Below are 20109 nucleotides of genomic sequence, written 5' to 3'. Positions count from 1 at the left end.
TATAGATCAATATTTAATTTTCAAATTACACTTTTAATATTTTTAGTGACATGGCACATATCAAGTGTGGGTACTGTGATTTGTGTGTGGCTAGACGAATAAATCCTACTGACTCGTGTGTTGCTAGACATTAGACAATGGGTACTTACTCACATCTTCTAGACATTGCACTTTACCGCCTAGTTAATCAAGACGATATGCTCAAACATTTGTGCAAACATCTTGTCACATACAAACACAGTATTATTGTGTCTGCCATACGAGATTCCACAATACCACGTGTATGAAGTTTTGGCATGCCACGTTATACTATTAGTTAACGAATAACCCATGGCCATTTGATACAACTTGTTATGAACTTCTAGCTGGCTTAGCCACGTATGATGGTTGTGGAGTGCGAACGAAAACATCTTCACTAGACCGCCACATATATGGGTTTAGGGTTTCTTTATAAGGCAAATTCTTTCATACACGTCAGTGCACTAAACGTAAGGTAGACAATGGAGACAAGTCGGTAATCTATCTGCTAACGTTGCAAATCCCTTCCTTGTTAATTTGCCAACTCATCATCCTATAAGGACAAAGTGTGGGTCTATGAGGTTTATGTCTTACTTGCGTCAGCAAACGTCACATTAATGTATCATTCGCTTTCAACTAATCTATGGTCGACACGTCAAGGCAAAACTTTCTCGTTCTAGATGACATGGCGGGTCCCAAATGACCGTTGCAAAAGCGTTGTCGCCGTTTTATCTGTTACTTATATTCTTTCTCTCTATAATAAGTATCAGGATGAAAATGTTTTGGCCAATGACACGGTTTGAGCTGAGGTGTAAAATTATGGGCTCTCATTAGTATGAATCTATGATGCTATATATGGCCCATTTAATATCATCTAAAATATTATAGGTTCTTAAATAATAAAATTAGATTTTTTTTGGTTGAAAGTAATAATAAATAATAAAATTAGATCTGATGAATCATACATACAATGTTTGTTACTAAGATCAAGTTTTATTTTGATGAATCTTTTAGCTCTTTGGAACATGGCTAATTTTATTTTATAAATTTAGGAAGTGTTTTTATGTAGGTCAAACGATTTGGTTCGTCGTTCCATTTTTTTAAAATAAATTCTTTGTCAATTAGGAGTTAGGACTCCAAATGCAAATAACTTTTGTAATATACGAATTTTTCAGTGTATTTAATTTTTTTTAGTACAATCAAATTTTAAAATAAATCTGAAATAAAGTCTATTGGAGGCGAAGACTTGTTTTAAGTCTAATTTCATTGAATTGTATAGACACATAAAAAACAACTAAAACTATGCATAAACATATTTTGTCTTTGAGTTATTCGAAAAAACAAATACAACCTTAGATTATTATTTTTGGCGAAAAATACTAACTTAATTATTCAAAATGAGTCTTATCTTCAAACCTTCATAGTTAAAAAAGGCAATTCTTTGAAGACAAGGGATTGATTTCCTTATATATGATATAGACCTTGCTTAGAGAATTTTGTTAAACCAATCTTCTCTATCGTTCGAAAGGAACCGCAAACAGATATAGATAATTGATGTGACAATTGAGTGTTGCTTTCATTCGGCGTGCAATGTTCGTGTTCAATTATAGAAATCTAAAGAAACTCAGCGGTTATTAATCTTAATCATGGTTGTTTGTTTTAATTTAATTTTCTAATTGAAATCCAGTTTTTATTTGTAGCACTAGATACATAAATTCCTATATTTAGTATTAGAAATAAATTATTGTCATAATTTGTTATTAATAGAAAAAAAAGAATTACACAAAATCAAAATTGATATTACAATTTGTTTCTGTAATGGTGATGAATAATGTCCTCCTGAGTTTCTTCCAGAGGGCCTTCAGATACAAATGGACCTCCATTATTTGAAGTGGATAATTTTATAAGCACTCCCGGTGCAGTTTGAAGATTCGAGAGAGGCCAAATTAGGGTATTTCGATTTTGGGGAATTTTCAATTTCTTGAAAGTGAAAGAACAGGAGAGAGCGGGAAGATATCGAACAGTGGGAGATTAGAGAGGGGCCGAATTAGGGTTTCGTTCCTTGATTTACACGAAGAGAGTACTTTTCAGTTTCATGTAAGTAATTTGATTTGAAATTTCATTTTCTTGATATCATCTTCATCACTTCCAATTCTTAATCATCGTTTTTTGCATAGGTAGCTGCATTTTGACTTGATTAGTGATATAATCTGTATTTTTAGTCTTCAGGAGTTTTGTGATGAGAAGTTCAAATCGTTTTTGTTTCTTTGAATCACTTTTATTGCTCCATTATTGCTCCATCATTTAGAAAGACAATAGAAGAATTTGGTATCTTTAGATAGTGTATGTGATCTTACTTACGAGCACTATTATATGTTCTAGTCTAATTGTCTTTTGTTTCAGTTCTATGAATTGATGATGAGATATATTTTGTTCTTATGTGAATTCATTGATGGTGCAACAGGACAACTGCTTGAACAAAACACAGACATATTCAATCAAATTCCGTTTCGTATAATATATGGCAATGGACAACAATCGTTTTACGTTCTCATCTGGTATGACCTAATTTTGATTAATTTTCATCAGCTCTTTAGTATTATTGATTCCTCTCCTGGATGCAGGTCTTCCATTGCAGCAGCAGCAGCAGATGAATTATGTTCATCATCAGATGCAGACAACACCAAAACCGTTAGGGCAAGAAGAAGAATCACTTGGAGGAGGCACACTTTTAGTTCGCCATCTCCCGGAGGCAGTACCTCATGAGACACTCTCTCGGCTCTTTTCTCACTATGGTGCTTCCTCTGTCCGTCCTTGCTCCGGTGGAAGGTACTGCTCTCTTCCGAGTAACAACCTCATGATTCTTATTGGCCTATTGATGTTTCAATAAGTTTTTTGTTCAATAATAATGACTTCAATTTCGATTTGGATTATCGTTGCCTATTCTCTTTCCTTGTATGTGAAAGACTAAGATTTTTCTTTTAAGCCGTTCTTTGAGTAAATCTTGTTTGAATATATCAAATGTTCACATTGGTGTGTTCGGTTTTGCTTCTAACGGATTTTAGTGGTGTCACTTTGAATACTCATGTAGTCATGTCCTAATTATGGTAGTAAACTGCCAGCAATTTAATGTATGGGTGAAAGTACGAAAAAGAAGAAATTTTTTATCCTACTTCTGTTTCTTTAGGTTCATGAACGAAAAATTGGTAATGTTTCATTCGTTCCTGCAATTTATTTATTTAGTGGTTGGCTTATATAGGTCGGAACTTGTATTCAATATTCATCAGCTTGACCAGTCTTTCTTGCTATGTGTAGGCTAAGGAACTGTGCATTTGTGGATTTCAAAGACGAAAATTTGGCTTCTCAAGCACAAAGGCAACTAAACAAGTACATATCTGTTTTGCTGCTATTACCTTTATCTTGTGTTTGATTGACCTCTATTTTCCAGGAAAAAGAGGAACTTTCTCTTATATTTAAATTTCCATGCGTTTGATAACTTAGCAGGGAAAGGATTCTTCACCCCTAAATTACTAACTTGAAACCAAGCTAAATAACCAAATTTGTTCCTTGCATTTTATATTTAGAGTTTGTATTTCAATTTTCATATAGAGATTCTTAAAACATACAATGTGTCATGTTTAGCAAATTAAATTTGGTTGACTTTTCTCAGGGTGAGATTTCTTGGGAAAGTCTTATCAGTTGAAAGAGCAACTAAGCCAACATCAACAGATAATAGAGATCAACAAAATGAAGCACAAGTTGGGAAGGACTCTAGTTGTCTACCTGCATCATTAACCAAAGATGCCACCTTTACTGCAAACCAGAGTAGAGTAGTCAATGTGGGATCTCTTCCTGTTGGCGAACCTATAGCTGCTAGACTTGGTGTTGAATACCCATTTCCTCCTCATCTTGAGTATGTTACTCTTTTTTGTTCCCTTTCCTCTGCGTTCTTTGTTATTTTGTTTCTATTGTAAAATTGTAATAGGCAGCCTCATTTTTTGATTCAATCAGCTAATAGTCAAATACATTATTTGGGTTGTCATTCAAATTGGTTTCATGTTCTCCCCACTAACATTCCTTGTTTTAGATATGCATATCCACCTCCTGATGGGAACATACTAACGAACATCGTGAATGCTCTTATTGCAGTTCCTCGATTTTATACACAGGTCGGATTACTGATCTACTGCATGACGCACTAACATCACTTCTCCGTTTTATTATTTTTTACCTCTTTAGTTCTTTTCATTTAGAAACCTTTAGGTTATCATGGTGCCTTAGAATCAAGTTGAAACATTTGCTGCAGGTATTACATTTGATGAACAAAATGAACATTCCCGCCCCATTTCGCATGGCATTGCCTACCCCGCCTCTACCATCTTCAGTCCTTGCACCACCACCACCTCCCCCTCCTGTAGCTATGAAACCTCATTTGGCTGATCTATCTAGTGATGAGTCAGAGATGGAGTCTTCGGAAGAGGTAATCTTGGTCCTCAACTCCCAGCATTGCATCAGATGTTCAGTTTCTGATAGTATTGGTTGCACATCATTGATGGTTAAAGCGTTTACTTATTTGACGAGTTAATGACTATACTGGATGGCATAAATATTAAATAATGGATTATATTCAATTCGAATTGTGTGGACGAACAGTTGCATCCTTGCATTTCTTAAGTTTTGAAATACAGGGTGACGGCGAGGATGATAATAAGAGGAAACCTGGGGATCCAAAATCATCGAACCCCAGTCGAAAGCGTCCCAGAAGAGAATCTATTGTTGGTCCAGGAGTTGATAAAGATGTCGTTCATGAGTCTGTTGGACTTAAAACTGCCAATTTGGTTCCGAAAGAGATTCCCATGATTAAGAAGAAGAATCCAGTGCTACAGGTTATAACCCTCGCTATTGACAAGATAAACGTGTAGCATCGTGCATTCTTAAGTTTTTCTAAAAATTTATGCCTTCTGTTGTGTTGCTTGCAGATCAAAATTGCACCCAAACCTGTTGTAAATGCAGCAACGGATGAGGACAGCATTATAGAAGAAGCTGAGCCAAGGAATGAGGCGTTAGAGCAAAAAGAATTCGCCACACAAGAAGACATAAAAAGTGGAAAGCTTCCTCCAGAGGAAATTCTATCACTTCCTATGTTCAAGGTACCGAATTGGGAAATCTGTATGATGCTAATTTTTCTTGCCTAAATGTTAATCTTACGTGTCAACGCAGACCCATGGATAAAGATTGATGTGTGTTTTTGCATACAATAATATAAATTAAATTAAAAATTCAAGCTTTTACTTGTTATGTTTAGTTTAGGTCTGTGGCGACGTGTTAACAAGTGACAATTTGTTCCTATATAGTATTTATTGTTTAAGTCTGTAAAGGCTTCTCTTGTTAAGGGTTTCTCAATTGTGATTATCTTAATCTTTGTTGTGAACTTGCAATTGTATTGATAACTTTTTCTGTTGCTGAGATTGCACGAGTTTTATGAGCTTACTTGTTTGAAATATTATCTATTCAACTAGGAGATGCTAACAATTCCATAGAAAAGTTAATAGCAGAAAACCTTGTACCATTTGTATTTTTCTTTTTGACTAAAGACATGAATATTTTATTGATAATAAATGTAGTTATTAATTAGGTGATGTGAAACTAACATGTATATCTGGTCAACAACCATGCAGCATTATTCAGCTGGAAATCCTGCTACCGTCTTATACATTAAGAATTTGGCTAAAGACGTTGTTGTCGATGACTTCTATTTCATATTCGGTATGCCCCCTCCCTCCTCTCTCTAAATGTCCAGATTACTCTTCTGCTATTCTGCCTATTCAGATGGTTCCTTTTTATAAATTCTTAAATTTTTACGCTTGCTATGAATTCTGAAACAAAGGCATCGTTGCTATATTTACAAACTTCTTTCATCGGTAAAGAAAAGCCAAGTTTCTTAGTTTTTAATATCAGATTCCTAAGCAAATTTATGTTTAAGTTGCTCTATGAAAAGTTTTTGGAAGTCATGTTCTCGTCCCTGCAGGTTCATTCTTTGGTAGTGCTGATGCAGCAAAGTCTGATCTGAATATTAAGCTAATGCAGGTTAGATCACTCGAGTCATGTTCTCCACTCCTAACGGATTAACCTTTTTTGCCTTTCGGGTTGTATTTTTCGATTTTCTGGAAATCCGCTGTTTAATGTGCTTGGCTAGTTTTTCTTTTGTTGATTAAAGTATCCTCTTCAAGCTGCTTTTAGTTTTCTTGCCAAAGTTCCTAAAGGTACATGCAACTTTTGGTATTTCAGGAGGGAAGAATGAGAGGTCAAGCCTTTGTTACATTTCCATCAGTTGATCTTGCTCTTCATGCTTTGGTAAGCTACTTCAAACTTTCTATGCTGAAATCTCTTTCACACTAAACTTGGTACACGAGGTTGTAGAATACATTGAAAAAAAAACCAAAGACACCCACTTGAATCATGATATAGGTTGATCGCTTGAATTTGCAACTTAACTAAGTGTCGAGGCCTCGAGGGTAGTCTTAGACCATCTTAAGAATTTGTTTTCTCAATTATATTTTCATCTCTATATTTTTTAATGGTAAAGTGTGCCCAAAACTGATTTGGTATCATTGGTGGCAGAATCTAGTGAATGGATATGTGTTCAAAGGGAAGCCAATGATCATTCAGTTTGGCCGTAATCCTGGTGCTGGCAAAGCGAGTTAAGTAGCTGCGCTCCCAACATGAGAAAACTGTACATGCTAAATCACTGTGGTTAGTCTTTCGTAGTTGAATTATGATATCTATGATTTGGTTGCATCAATGATATATCAGAGCTAGCTGAATCAGAGTTTGATCTCAAGTTCACACAATTATCCTTGGCGCTTAACTCCTGTTCTTGACAATCAAACCAAAATGTTTGTTCAGATAATCCCTGTCCTTGCAAATGAAGTGAGAGGGGAAGAATGAAGATATGCCCATCGGACGGTCTTCTTGAAACTACTGCTTCAGTGACATACTGTGAGAATTGGTGCCCGGAGTCTGTGCTATTAGTGCAGAAACAGAAAACCTCACCTTCACCTTCACTGACTCATCCAGGTTAGGATATGTGTAGCTTGACCGAGCACACAGATAGCAGAAGGATCGAGAGTCTACACCTGTAAGGCTCAATTGAAGTCATCGATTTGTGTTAGTTTCAATTTACCTTTACCGGATTATTTTACTCAGGCTATCTACTAAACAAGGTTTTGTGAGTCAATTCTAATGAATTAGTATTGTCATTCTGTTTGTTTTTTTTTTTTCGGTTACTTCTTTATAAGATCCCTGTTGATTAACCTCCTCTGTTCAAAATCCCTGGACTAGTGTCGTTAAAGAGGTGAAACAAATAGCTTCTAGACTGGACAGAGCCCACCATAACTTCTTCTCACTTTCTCATTGGTCCTCCCTCTAATCTCTTTACAGCTCTTCGACCTTTTCTCTTCCAAATATAAAATCAACCCGATTCAGCGCTTGTGATGAAGTAGATTTTATACTTCTCAGTTCCGTTGTGAAGAAGTAGTATTTCTTGGCAACATATAATATATAGCCGTCTTAGCTCAGCTGGTAGAGCGCGTGGCTTTTAACCACGTGGTCGTGGGTTCGATTCCCACAGACGGCGAATTTTCTCTTCATTTTTCCTCCACTCTTTTTTATGAAACTCCTAACAGTCATTACCTCCCAGAATTCAAAGTTTTCGACAGAAAATTTTGAAAGCATATAGGGCATTCATCTCTGGATGTCACAGCCTGATTGAGTATTTATTATGCTTTGGTTCACCAACTCATCACATCTTATATCAAAGTTGATCACTTCTTCTACACTCAAAAACTCATCTATTCCTAAATGTTTTCTTTCTCTAAAACAATCCCACTCACTTCCCCACCACAATCAAGAATACTTTCTCTCTCTATTACTCAACCACCCAACCAGACACCAATTCATACAAATCCATTCTCAACTCATCACAACTGGTTTTCACCATTACCATCCAATAAACAACACTTGTATGATGATATGGAACACATTACTTAGAGAATACTCACAAGGTACCTTCCCTCAAGAAGCTCTTTCTCTCTACAAACAAGTTCATCAATTCACCCATTACTCTGTTCCATCAGATACTTTCACTTTCTCTTTCCTTCTTAAAGCTTGTGCTAATTTGAACCAACCCATTAAAGGAATACAAGTTCATGCTCATATAATCAAATTTGGGTGTGAAATTAATGTTTATGTTCAAACTGCTTTGGTTAATATGTACTTAATTTGTGATTGTTTAACTGAAGGTGTAAAAGTGTTTGAAGAAATGCCTGAAAGAAATTTGGTTACTTGGAATGTTATGATTACTGGTTTAACAAAAATGGGTGAGCTAAATCTTGCTCGATCATTCTTCAATGAGATGCCTTATCGTAGTGTAATTTCTTGGACTGGTATTATTGATGGGTATGCTCGTTTGAATCGACATAGAGAAGCTCTTACTCTATTTCATCAAATGACGACGAAAGAAGGTATAAAACCAACTGAAATAACAATCTTGGCAATTCTTCCTGCAGTTTGGAATGTGGGTTGTCTTGATTCATGTCAATCACTTCATGGGTATAGTGAGAAAATTGGGTTAATTTCGTCTGATATTCGTGTAACCAATTCATTTCTAGACAGTTATGCAAAATGTGGAACCATAGAATGTTCAATGAAGATGTTTGAAGACATTTCTAGAGATAGAAAGAATTTGATTACATGGACTTCAATAATTTCAAGTTTAGCAATGCATGGGATGTCAAAAGAAGCTTTAAAACATTTTGAAGAAATGGAGAAGGATAATTTGAAGCCAAATAGGATAACTTTCTTGAGTGTTTTAAATGCTTGTAGTCATGGAGGATTGATAGAGGAAGGTCTTAGTTTTTTTGAGAAAATGGTAAATGAGTATCAAATAATGGCTGATATTAAACATTATGGGTGTATGATAGATATGTTAGGAAGAGTGGGGAAGTTGGAAGAAGCTGAAAAAATGGCAATGGAGATGCCAATAGAGATGGTTAATGTGGTGATTTGGAGGACACTTTTGGGTGCTTGTAGTTTTCATGGAAATGTGGAGATGAGTGAGAGAGTGATGAAGAAGATTTTAGAGATAGAGAGAGGTTATGGTGGTGATTATGTCTTATTTTCAAATATCTTATCTGGGGTGGGAAGATTTGAGGAGGCTGAGAAGGTTAGAAGGTTGATGGATGAAAGGAATGTTTTAAAGATTCCTGGGCTAAGTTTTAATTTGATAGACAAGAGAAATAAGTAAATTTTTGTCTCATTTATCCTCTTATATGAAGATATTGTGCACATTTTTTTTTCTTTTTCGCAGTGTGGCATTTTACCGACTTCAAGAGGTTTACCCGATATAGCAGGGTGGGCCTAGGCTCAAAGCAACCAAAATGGCTCTTTATCGAATTCAAATCCTCAACGAAACACCATTAAGTGATATATCGGGGGGAGTAGAATATGATTACTACGAGTCACGTTCTAAATTGGTGTTTAATAAACATGAATGTTTCAAGAGCCATATTCTCCACAAAATAAAATTTGGGTCCAAATATCAATCCACTATTGAGAGGGATGGGTACTCTTTTGGCCTTATAAATCTATACCAACCATTTGTATTTGTAACAAACTAAACATTAAAGGTGTTTTTTTTTTATGAGAAACAAACATTAAAGGTGTTACCATTATGAGAAATAATGTTACCCCACCAAATAGGGCTTACAAGAAGAACTTCCAAGTTTGTAAATGTTTTACAACCACCTGGCACATCCACAACCACTAAGACTAAATAGTTTATAGAATCCAATATTTTGCTTCATAATTTTGAAATCCAAAACTTCAGGAGATCCGACGGTTGAATATTCTGCCATGTCAGAGTGTTTACATGTACATTTTTTGTCGGTCTTCAAACAAATTTGAAATTTCCCTTTCAAGATTATATTTTCACGCGGAATTCTAAAGGTGCACGACAAAATTACTTTTGGCGCCCCAAGTACACATAACAGGTCATTGGAATTTGCTTTGAAGTAGCGCCAAAAGCAACAAGGAGGGACACCTATAGAACCACCCATTTTCAACCGACCTGTCTCAATTGAAGATCATTTGACATATAAAGAAACAAAACCGTTAAAGTAGGTAAAAACTAGAAACTAACCTAACTTCACCGTTAGATTCATGGAATCAATAATGGAGCAAAGATAATAAACGGCAAAGATGAAGTCCTCTTTTATTATTTAAACGTAATTCTCCAAGTCTATCTCTTGAGTTGCTTCAAAGAGAAGGGAATTTCTTCCTTCTTGATTTCAGAGTCCCAAATTTGCTACAAGAATTACAAGCAAAAAAAAAGTTCAATTCTTGTAGCAAAATGGGATTCTCTTCTAATTCTCTCTCTTGTTTATGATTCTATCTGAATTTCAAATTCTGATTAGAATAAAAGAGAAGGAAGTTTCTTTTTTTATACCCATTTCTTAATTTATCTTTTGTTTTTTCTGTGAATTGTTCTTGAATTCATCAATGGCTGATGTTTTGAGCAAAATTAATCTTTATTCTCCTTCATACTCTTCACCCAGATCATCTTCACCTTCTTCTTCTCCTATTACTGGGTCTCCTTTTCTCAGGCTCAAATCTGCCTCCTTCAATGGTGATGATGTTCATACTCATAAATTAATCCAGGAAAATATAGTTGGAAGAGAATCAAGAAGAGGAAACCTTCAAATTTCACCTGCCCAGGTTTGAATTCAATCTTTTTCAGGTTCAAGATCAGTTTATATCGTGTTTCTGGTAGAAAAACAATCTGTTTTCCTTCTTTCACTATTATAATTTCATCCATTAGAACCAAAAAAAAGCAAAAAAACCCAATTTTGATTTCAGTTTTTTATGGGCTAATTTTCAGAATAGATTACAGATTGGTAAAGCGAAAAAATGGTGGGAGAAGAATATCGAACCGAACATGAAAGAGATTAGTTCTGCTGAAGATCTAGCGGATTCATTACTAAAAGCAGGAGATAAACTAGTCATAGTAGATTTCTTTTCTCCTGGTTGTGGTGGTTGTAGAGCTCTTCATCCAAAAGTAATGATCTCTCATTGCAACTTCTTGTTTCATCTCTAACATGAAATCTCGAGTTTTCTTTTAATTGGATTCCATCGTTTTATGCTCGCAGATGTGTCAAATTGCAGAGATGAACAAAGATATACAGTTCCTTCAGGTTAACTACGAAGATCAGAAATCAATGTGTTATACCTTGAATGTTCACGTTCTTCCGTTCTTTCGATTTTACAGAGGAGCTCACGGTCGTCTTTGCAGTTTCAGCTGCACCAATGCCACTGTAAGTTCTTTAAACAAATAGAAAGAATGATAAAAGTTTGAAGAACTCTAAGAAAGTATTCGTTCAAAGATTCATTTTGTCTTTCGGGTTTTTATTTCGTAGATCAAGAAATTCAAAGATGCAATAGCAAAACACACAACAGAGAGGTGTAGTCTTGGTCCAACAAAAGGATTAGAGGAATCAGAACTTTTAGCTTTGTCTGCAAATAAAGATCTTCCTTTCAATTATACACCAAACAATCAACAAGAAGAAAAGAAGATGACGACGACAACAACAAATGATCATGAAAACTTGAACCTTCTTCTTCCTTCCAGCTCCATTGTCATTACAGACGCTGAAGAGAACATTCTAAGAACTGATAGATGACCGTGTATATGTAAATTTTCAAATCGGATCTTGTCTTCTCTCATATGATTCATGATTAGAGATTAGAAAGCTTGTTCCGACTAATTTGATATCTCAAAACCTCATTTTGAGTTAAGACTACCTTAGGAGGATTGTCGTCCCTGGATCGACAAACAAGCCCCAATACACAAATAATCAGGGACAAGCAGGTATAACAATGGGTATTCATCCATTACTAGTATTGTGAAAGAATTACAAGGATTTCAAGTCTATATTCTTCTTTATTACTTAAGAGCTGTAAGCAAACTTTAGCAAATCAACTCCTACTTGTCTCCCATTCAAATAGGAAAGTTGATTACTTCCTGACATACAAACGACTCGAGGACGCTATAAATTAGAGAATTGAACACAAACAACACAACATATAATTCTAGCTTACGTGATAGATTTCGAGCTTCTACCAAACCCAAATTCTTTAGCATCATCGTCGTTTGAATTGTGGTTCAACTATCCAAGTACTCGCTCCAGTCATTCCTTCCGGTTGATTATCGGTGATCTCCACGGAAGGACCTACCATTTCACAAATTTGCTTCAGCCTAGACAATGACAAAATAATATACGAACCACCAGAGCCAGCAACCTGCTGATCATTTTCTTAGAATGATTAAAACTAGACATATTTGATTAGATTAGCCTAGGACTCTAGGAGGTTACCTAACTATATATAAACATAAAGACCCACATACATAACCTCAGATACAACTTCTCAAGCAAAAAACCAAGTATTGTTATAATTGATGAAACAACAAAAACTGAAACAGATAAAGTGAAATACCTTAAAAAAAAAACACCCTCTTTATTCTCCCCAATGCCTACCTAACCTAAGGCCTAAGCCCTAAGAGGTAAAAGACCTAAAAAATAACAAACATGCACCATTAGTACTTGACACAAACCCTAGACTAGTCATCCTTCTTTTAACACTTTTGTCCCCCATAATAAATCTCCATTCTTTGGGATTGTTGTGGTAGTTTTTTATAAGAGAAATCAAACTCTTTGTTAGTGTTCGACGATATGCCTCAAAGAGAATGTGATTATGATCTTATTAAATATCAGGGATGGGATACTTGGTGATGTCAAAAGTGGAACACGGAGCTGAAGGTAACATTCTAGACCATGCTAAAGAATAACTAGTAAATATTATGATGAGATTAATCAACTTTGTTTAGTAGTTATTCGATTGGATGAAGTTGTGATGTTTGTATTCAAGAGTTCCCCATATTAAGAAATTAATGTGAAATAGTATATGAAACACTAAGGTGATGTTCTTGTTGTCAAACTGATAATTTCATATTTTATACACATATTTACATGTAGAAAGCATATTAGGTTATTAGGCTTGAGCCTTATTCCAACTATGATACAAGAATTATATAAGGAAATATACTTCATGTTGTTTCACGTAGAAGATCCTCTAAAGCGTCAAACCGTGGAAGAAGTCATGTCCAAATCCCAAGTGTTGAACCCCCAATCCTAGAAGGGCGCTGGCGTATAAGATTTGAATTTTTCGTCCAAGGAGACAAAGTATTCCTGGAGAAACATGGATAAAAGGGGAGAGGTTAATATATGACACAAAAGAAAAATAACCTGAATGCATGAGTAAGTCATACGAATCTCACCTGTATAGCTAAAGTTTTCTTGAGATTCAACTACATGCATAATGGAATCTTCTTGGTCTACATCTTTTACGTCCATTGGCAAAGTTCTTTGAGATCTTGTACTGTGCAAGGAAGATCCAGTTGTAGGGTCCTCGTACTGTGGAAAGCCAAACAAATACGTCGTCTCACTATCTTCTCCAATCACCTCAATTTGGACATTTTGATCAATGGTTAACTTTCTTTCAGAACCAATCTCACCCTCATTTAGAGTTTTGGTATCAAAACTTAGATTTTCTATGTCCAGCTCACATTTTGAGACAGGTTTATAGAACTCTTCGTCGACTATATTGTTCTTGCCAATTTCAGATGAAGATACAGAGTTGTAGGAACTGCTGTCGACTCTGAAGCTGTCTACTGAACTTGTTTCATCTGATAGTGCTTGTTCAATGAGTTTTTCATCCACATCAGAATCAGTTCTGTTCTGAATGAATAGATCTGAACTCATATATGGTGGATATACGGGTATGCATCTATCTTCGTTGATCACAAAATTATCCAATGAACATGGGGTCTCATCTATTATCTTCATATCTGCCGGGGTAGTGGGCTTTGACCCAGCACACCCAATCATAAAGGTGTCACCTGTTACCATATCCTTAGTGAACCTTTCATCCCTTACTGTGTCATCCGATCTATCAATTTTATTCGTATAGTTGTCGTACAACGTTGTTTTTGTAGTATCATATTTATATTTAGCTCCTTGCTGTATTTTGTCTGCCTTATCCTGCCCACTGAACCTGTTTTTGTTCTCCGGTAATGGAATAGCAAGCACTCTCTTACTCCCACGAGCATACGTGCAAGTCGTTTGTTCCTTCTTCGGTAGCTGAAGCCAATTTTTAACGGTCATGCATTCCGGAAAACCAATTCTATTTCCATTTCCATTTTTCTCGGTGCTTCTACCACCAACTCGAGCCTTTGGACGAGCAAAACCCATCTGTAATTTTTCTTCCGGAAAAACGACCATTTTAACATCACATTCTGATGCATTCTGACTGTATTCTGTTTCATAATCTGCCAAACAAGTAGTCCTAGCAATACTGCATTCTGAGCCATACTCAGATGTATCCTTTACGGGGAAGGTTAGTGACTCGGCACGGACTGATAGAGTTCTTCTCCTTCGTGTGGGGAGTGAGTTTTTCTTATGAGAAGAATTTATGTTTGACACATCCATGCCAGATTTCCTCCTACTGCTAATGGTCGGACACATAAATTTTGGTACCCCTGATTGGGGGGTCACTAAAACATTTTTCACGTTTTGCTCCTCCATCTTCAAGTTACACTCTGGAACTATGGGTACAGCCTCCAAATGCTCATCAAAAGATGACTTGGTCTTGAACAGATGGTCCAATCCCTCATTCAACTTTTTGATGTCTTTTCTGACTTCTTGTCGATTGCATTCAAGCTGCTTAACCTTCTCTAGTAGCTCGGCCATTGCTAGTTCCTTCTTCAATTGAATATCCTAGTAATCCAAGAGTCCATTAACGATATTTAGGGTTTATACACAAGCTTGAGGTACACAAATGTTTTATGATACTAAAGCCTTCCATCACTCTATTGTGAGACGCAATGCTCTATTGGTTGTACAGACAGGGAGAAGTATTAAAACTTACAGTTGATTCCTCATTCCCTAGGTGAATGCTTCTCACACGTGTTGCAAAACTCAAAGAACATAGAGTCTCACACAGGTCATCCTCTTTGGGACTAACATGAACAAGCATTAATGTTTTCGAATCCTCTCCTGCATTGACGAAAGGTATAGATTACAGTTAAAAATGTTCCTTGCATCTGGATAGGAAAAACAGCATTTTCATATTTAAGTTTAAATTCCTATACTCTAGATATTCGAAAATGAGGTAGTACTTCCTCCTCCCTTCCCATCTTAATGCCAGTATCTAGTTAAGTACTTAAGTTAGAATTAGTAGATAGCTATTTGACAAAGAATTTTTCTTTCTTTGTTAGTATTTCTTGCTTTGTCAGGTTCAGATGGTCCAACACCTTTCAGATACTTCAAAGTCATTTTAATACATACTCAGTACTTATGCATATATGGTTGTGTAACTTGTGTTCTCCGCGTTGAAGAGATTTTTAGGTTGCCGTATGCAACGCCTATTATGGGTGTCGGATACTGATATATGTAAAGATGGCGAATTTAGGTAGGTAGATGGCATGTAATTAATATTTGAAATATTCTGTGATAGATGAAAAAAAATGGAGTTCGAGTGAAGGCGTAAATACCAAGGGAGTCCTTGAGAACTTGTGTCAGCTTGCTATTCCTGTTCAAACGTGAAAAACTTGTTACTTAAGTATCGATGAGATTAAGTTGACATGAAATTCACGGTTTTCTCAATGAAGTGATGTTTGAAATATGTATGTGGTAAGATGTAATTGATTTAACATGGGCAACTAAGATTAATGTTTCTTACTCTCAAGTGTACCTGAAAGGAACATGAGGTCTTTTTCTTTGAAGAGCATACATGACATCTCCAAGAGCTGAGAGTGATAAATTAATGGCTTTTCCTTCTTCAAACCTTCTCCCACATGCCTTTGTCTTTAATACACGCTCACTCCCGCCGAGATCAACCATCCATATTTTATTTGTTTCTCTCCGCCTTATAGTAGCATCAGAAGAAGTCATAGATATCCGGATCAAGCTGTCCGACATCGAGAAAGTTTTTGAATTAGAAAAATAGCTCTTTAAGTTCCGATAGTTCATTCTGCTCTCATTTTTCCAAGAATTAAGTTGGTGTATTCTAATTTCAAGTCCATAGTCTCTCATGAATTATAGAAATTTTGCTTAAGTAACATCATTCAGGAAGCAATACCAGTGAGATCTGCTTGAAGTTATGTTGGAACTAGTAGAAGCTGTTGATCTGAGCCTGCTGCCTAATCCATACAACTTATTAGCCTGGTTGAAGTCACTTACTCTGATCTCCACTAGATTTTCAATCTCAATTCCACCCCCAGAGTCTGTTTGGATCGCAAGACTGCAGTATAGTTCGACATAGTCAGCCATTAATTCACCTGTACTACTTACGAACAACTCGCCGTTGTGAAGAATGGACATTTTTCTTATCTAGATTCAATTACATGCATACCATTGTGTCAGTGGATCTGTCGGCCTTGTCATCTGAGGGATGAGTAAGTCTCGAAGATGGCCCAGATAAATTTCTAGCATACTAAAAGTGATAACAAATGTATGATTGCTATCTGCTGCTTGTTTGAATAGCTCCTCAATGGCACGAGGCACCACACCAGGACAACCATCTGTACCTTCCTAAAATGTTCAGACCCGTAAATTTGCAATTAGAAGACCAAATTGTATGAAACTAGACTTTACTATTACTGATTGTGAAAGGAAAAAAGAATCTCAAGTTTTTTTATCACTCAGAAGCAATGACTTAGCTCAGTCTTTTCTTATTCAACTTAGTCTCCTTGCATACCAATACAATACTAGTTTTAATTAAGGTTTTCGTATTTCCTTCTTTACTTGGTGAATTATGAGTTATATTGCTTTATTTTCAACTTTGGTGGTATGAACAAGACAAAGATGAATTTTATCTAACAAGAAGCTATATTTGTTCTTCCTTTTCACTTTCTCTCCAGGAGATGGTAATAAGATGATCCTTACCATGGTGAAAGTTTTCCCTGTACCCGTCTGTCCATATGCAAATATGCAGGCATTGTATCCGTCAACGGCAGATTTGATCACCGGTTCAACTTCCCTAAAGACTTCATCTGTAAGTTTACAATAGTTATGACAATATTGAGTCTACAATTTCATTCTCGCATGATTAGACATCACTCCTAGGACTGGGTTTATCGAATTGTGCGTTTTAAAAACGAACCAAAAAAAATTAAAAATGCATTTTGTATCAATTGTTATACCTTGTGATGAACCAGGGTCGAATACTTTGTCGAAACTATACCTCTTACTCTTATTCTCTGCAAGTTTTAGAAGCACATTGCTCGAATCTAAAGCTACAGCTGATCTGAGCTGGTCGAACTTTTCCCCATCAATCAGGGGTCTTATACGACAAAATACACGAATATTTCCTGCAATTTATAAAAACAATAGCATTGTATTACTAAAATCTCATCTACTATCCATTAAAAGTTTAAAACAGTTTTAGATTTGGTATCACAGAGTTGATTGCTCCTTTATCTGTTTTCCTTCAAATTAGAAGTTTCTTTCTTCATCAATGAGTTCAAGTTTCAAATTCTCACTCAGTCACTCAAGAACTAACCTTTCAAGTCTAGAAAATCATTCAATGCCTGCCTCCTCTCTACATTTAACTGGTTTAACTGATCATTCAGGGTAGCAAGATCACCTGTAAAATAAAAAAAATCAGACATTAACAGAGCTTCAAATATGGACATAGTAGTACAGTTTGTATTTCATGGAAACAGTAGGATTTTACCCTGGATTTTCGAAATAGTTGAATCAACATCACAATCTTGATTTCTAGAGTTGCTGAAGTTCATACATTTATTCTGAGAAGACTTCAATGGCTCTTCATCAGGGGGTAAATCTTTGATTATACTACAAACTGAATTTACCCAGGTAGAAGTTAGATCTCTCTTTAATCCTAGAAGAGAATGGATTGTCTCAGAAAGGTTCCGAACAGATTTTCTCGACTCCATTGTCTTCGAAAGCAGAAAACTGAAGTGAGAATCTAGGTACTAACTTAAGATGAAGAAAAAGAACATCAATGAGTGATCTTTTCTTTTGCTTATTTACTGAAATCACATTGTTCAAGTTGAGATGACATTATCATGGACACTTCATGATTTCAGGTAGAATTAAAGAGAATGTGGATGGGAAGAAGAAGAAGATGAAGGTAACCCATTAGTATAAATGTATATTTGGTATGATTTAGGTTACCTACTATGAAAAAGTTTGATTTAGAGGAATCTAATCTCCATCAAAAACAGGTCCAATGATTTGAGAAGAAAGATTAGACTCTTACTCCAAGAAATCAAAGCTTTGAATGCAAATCAACTAGTACTACAGAGAGAGAGAGAGAGAGAGAGTGAGAGTGAGTGATGTTGAGATATCATCAAATAGATTTTTTACAATGAAGAAAGAAAAATTTCAGGTGTGTGTTCCAATCACTAACTGTCACTATGACACATAGGATAAAAAGCTTTTTAGTACTAAAACCCTTTTATTATAAGAATTTAATTAGAAGAAACCCCTCCATGTGGAAGGATTCAAGAGAAAAATAATTTCATTTGGATTCTATATGGTTTTTGAGGTTTGTTTTATAAAACATTCTGACTTTATTATATAACAAAAGCATGTTCTTTTGAGAAGGTTCATTTTTTAATAATTTGCCTTTTCTTATTGTTGGCATTGCAATTGGTTAGATCTCTTACTCGTGAATATTTTAATTATTGGTCGGGTTTGTTATTACTTTCTTTCTATATATTATCACTGAAGATGATACGAGTATTTACGTCTGAAGTTTAAACTAATGTGTTAGTATTTATTCTCCTTTTTTCGGGGTTTCTCCATTTTTTTTTTGGTAGGAGTTAATGTGAGTTCTATTTTTTTTTTTCTTTTTTTCTAGAGTGTGTGGGGTATTGTACTGTTGGTGGGTGAGAGAACCATAAAGAGAAAGATGTAGTGATAGAATTCATGAGAGTGAATTGAGTACAATCTTGTGAGGTGAGGATTTGCTTATTAGTAGTAATGACTTCTTAAAACATCACCAACAAATATTCTTCTAAATTATTTATACTCTCCTTATCTATCTTTGTATAATAGAGTTAGAGTTACACCCTTGTGGCTTTTAAGTGTGCCCTAATAAGGGGACCTCATTACATGGGAGAATTATTTCAGTCCTTTAGAAGAGAATCCAAAGTTCTTAAACCCATACCTCATAGGTTTGGAATATCTTGATCATGTCCTACACAACTTCAAATACCCATTATACCCCCTTTAGGGCTAAATCTTAATTATTCTAGTGATTCAGAGCAATATACATTGTACTGCATTCTAGGAATTTTGTGGATGTATATGATTTAAGTTATATTTTGATGAATTCTATTAATATTTTTTTTTGTTGCAAAATTATTTCTATCAATAAGTTCACGTATAAATAATTAGGGGGAAATTTTATAGCCAATGCCCTTTATCGTTAAAGGCAATATATTCGCAAAATTGACTTAGTCAATTCATCATGACCAATTTTGGTTAAAGGCAACGCTATTTTTAGGACTGATTTTTTTCAACAAAGGACCAACATGGGGAGAGAGACGTATAAATAATTAGGGGGAAATTTTATGGGCAATGCCCTTTATCGTTAAAGGCAATGTATTCGCAAAATTGACTTAGTCAATTCATCATGACCAATTTTGGTTAAAGGCAACGCTATTTTTAGGACTGATTTTTTTCAACAAAGGACCAACATGGGGAGAGAGAGAGAGAGAGAGAGAGAGAGAGAGAGAGAGAGAGAGAGAGTGTATTTGAGGTATACACCATATTCGTATCTGCTGTAAATACAAACTAGATTAATGAAAGAAAAGTTTAACAAAGCATATTAGAAAACTAATGAGTACAACAAAGCATATTTGGATATGGAAAGAGAACTTTCTGAACTTTTAATTGTTGAACTTATTTATTAGCTTATCATCATGAACAACGATATCATTGATATGTG

General features: G+C 35.5%; 3 protein-coding genes, 1 non-coding gene and 1 pseudogene across 8 annotated transcripts; 4 read left to right on the top strand and 1 right to left on the bottom strand.

Annotated features, from left to right (window-relative positions):
* Positions 1 to 1333: 1333 nt before the first annotated feature.
* Positions 1334 to 7280, top strand: LOC147545867 (RNA-binding (RRM/RBD/RNP motifs) family protein). Its single transcript, XM_086673813.1, has 14 exons — positions 1334 to 2115; positions 2483 to 2576; positions 2643 to 2847; positions 3334 to 3405; positions 3689 to 3931; positions 4106 to 4187; positions 4325 to 4498; positions 4707 to 4904; positions 4998 to 5168; positions 5697 to 5784; positions 6047 to 6105; positions 6307 to 6372; positions 6640 to 6771; positions 6925 to 7280. The coding sequence occupies exons 2-13, from the start codon at positions 2540 to 2542 to the stop codon at positions 6721 to 6723; spliced, it is 1479 nt and encodes a 492-aa protein (XP_086529939.1). The 5' UTR covers positions 1334 to 2115; positions 2483 to 2539; the 3' UTR covers positions 6724 to 6771; positions 6925 to 7280.
* Positions 7281 to 7581: 301 nt separating this feature from the next.
* TRNAK-UUU (transfer RNA lysine (anticodon UUU)) lies at positions 7582 to 7654 on the top strand. The gene has a single exon. It is a non-coding gene; the product is annotated as a tRNA-Lys (tRNA).
* A 474-nt stretch (positions 7655 to 8128) lies between these two features.
* On the top strand, positions 8129 to 9376 carry LOC147545865 (pentatricopeptide repeat-containing protein At1g09220, mitochondrial-like; annotated as a pseudogene).
* A 948-nt stretch (positions 9377 to 10324) lies between these two features.
* Positions 10325 to 11837, top strand: LOC147545864 (thioredoxin-like 1-2, chloroplastic). Its single transcript, XM_086633967.1, has 4 exons — positions 10325 to 10791; positions 10955 to 11131; positions 11223 to 11387; positions 11490 to 11837. The coding sequence occupies exons 1-4, from the start codon at positions 10576 to 10578 to the stop codon at positions 11751 to 11753; spliced, it is 822 nt and encodes a 273-aa protein (XP_086490093.1). The 5' UTR covers positions 10325 to 10575; the 3' UTR covers positions 11754 to 11837.
* On the bottom strand, positions 11423 to 18706 carry LOC147545863 (P-loop containing nucleoside triphosphate hydrolases superfamily protein). Of its 5 annotated transcripts, XR_015223312.1 has the most exons (14): positions 17866 to 18706; positions 17692 to 17775; positions 17333 to 17500; positions 17076 to 17182; positions 16543 to 16721; positions 16270 to 16431; positions 15883 to 16098; positions 15683 to 15720; positions 15058 to 15185; positions 13409 to 14906; positions 13177 to 13319; positions 12568 to 12643; positions 12172 to 12302; positions 11423 to 11893 (listed from the first exon to the last, which is right to left on the bottom strand). XR_015223312.1 is itself a non-coding variant. In XM_086633966.1 (12 exons), exons 1-11 carry the CDS (start codon positions 18086 to 18088, stop codon positions 13204 to 13206), a joined length of 2919 nt encoding a protein of 972 aa, XP_086490092.1. In that variant the 5' UTR covers positions 18089 to 18706; the 3' UTR covers positions 12172 to 12372; positions 13177 to 13203. The 5 variants fall into 5 exon arrangements, 3 of the variants coding, with proteins under 3 accessions (XP_086490092.1, XP_086490090.1, XP_086490089.1); XR_015223313.1 differs by lacking the exon at positions 11423 to 11893 and having other exon boundaries at positions 12172 to 12372; XM_086633966.1 differs by lacking the exons at positions 11423 to 11893; positions 12568 to 12643 and having other exon boundaries at positions 12172 to 12372.
* Between the last annotated feature and the right edge of the window lie 1403 nt (positions 18707 to 20109).

This window comes from Eschscholzia californica, unplaced genomic scaffold, assembly GCF_041429995.1.
Source record: "Eschscholzia californica isolate CP2 unplaced genomic scaffold, dmEscCali1.0.p SCAF_4, whole genome shotgun sequence".
NCBI lineage: Eukaryota > Viridiplantae > Streptophyta > Magnoliopsida > Ranunculales > Papaveraceae > Eschscholzia > Eschscholzia californica.
This window is presented reverse-complemented; position numbering and strand designations above follow the sequence as displayed.

Excerpts from the sequence above, each read along its gene's own strand:
- LOC147545867 (XM_086673813.1), top strand. The coding sequence starts at position 2,540 with ATGGCAATGGACAACAATCGTTTTACGTTCTCATCTG. Across the intron at positions 4,499-4,706 it reads AGATGGAGTCTTCGGAAGAG|GGTGACGGCGAGGATGATAA; the intron begins GTAATCTTGGTC and ends TTTGAAATACAG. Across the intron at positions 4,905-4,997 it reads AGAAGAATCCAGTGCTACAG|ATCAAAATTGCACCCAAACC; the intron begins GTTATAACCCTC and ends TGTTGCTTGCAG.
- LOC147545864 (XM_086633967.1), top strand. The coding sequence starts at position 10,576 with ATGGCTGATGTTTTGAGCAAAATTAATCTTTATTCTCCTTCATACTCT. Across the intron at positions 11,132-11,222 it reads GTAGAGCTCTTCATCCAAAA|ATGTGTCAAATTGCAGAGAT; the intron begins GTAATGATCTCT and ends TTATGCTCGCAG. Across the intron at positions 11,388-11,489 it reads TCAGCTGCACCAATGCCACT|ATCAAGAAATTCAAAGATGC; the intron begins GTAAGTTCTTTA and ends TTTATTTCGTAG.
- LOC147545863 (XM_086633966.1), bottom strand. The coding sequence starts at position 18,088 with ATGGAGTCGAGAAAATCTGTTCGGAACCTTTCTGAGACAATCCATTCT. Across the intron at positions 16,722-17,075 it reads CAGGGAAAACTTTCACCATG|GAAGGTACAGATGGTTGTCC; the intron begins GTAAGGATCATC and ends TGAACATTTTAG. Across the intron at positions 15,186-15,682 it reads AGTTCTCAAGGACTCCCTTG|GAGAGGATTCGAAAACATTA; the intron begins GTATTTACGCCT and ends TCGTCAATGCAG.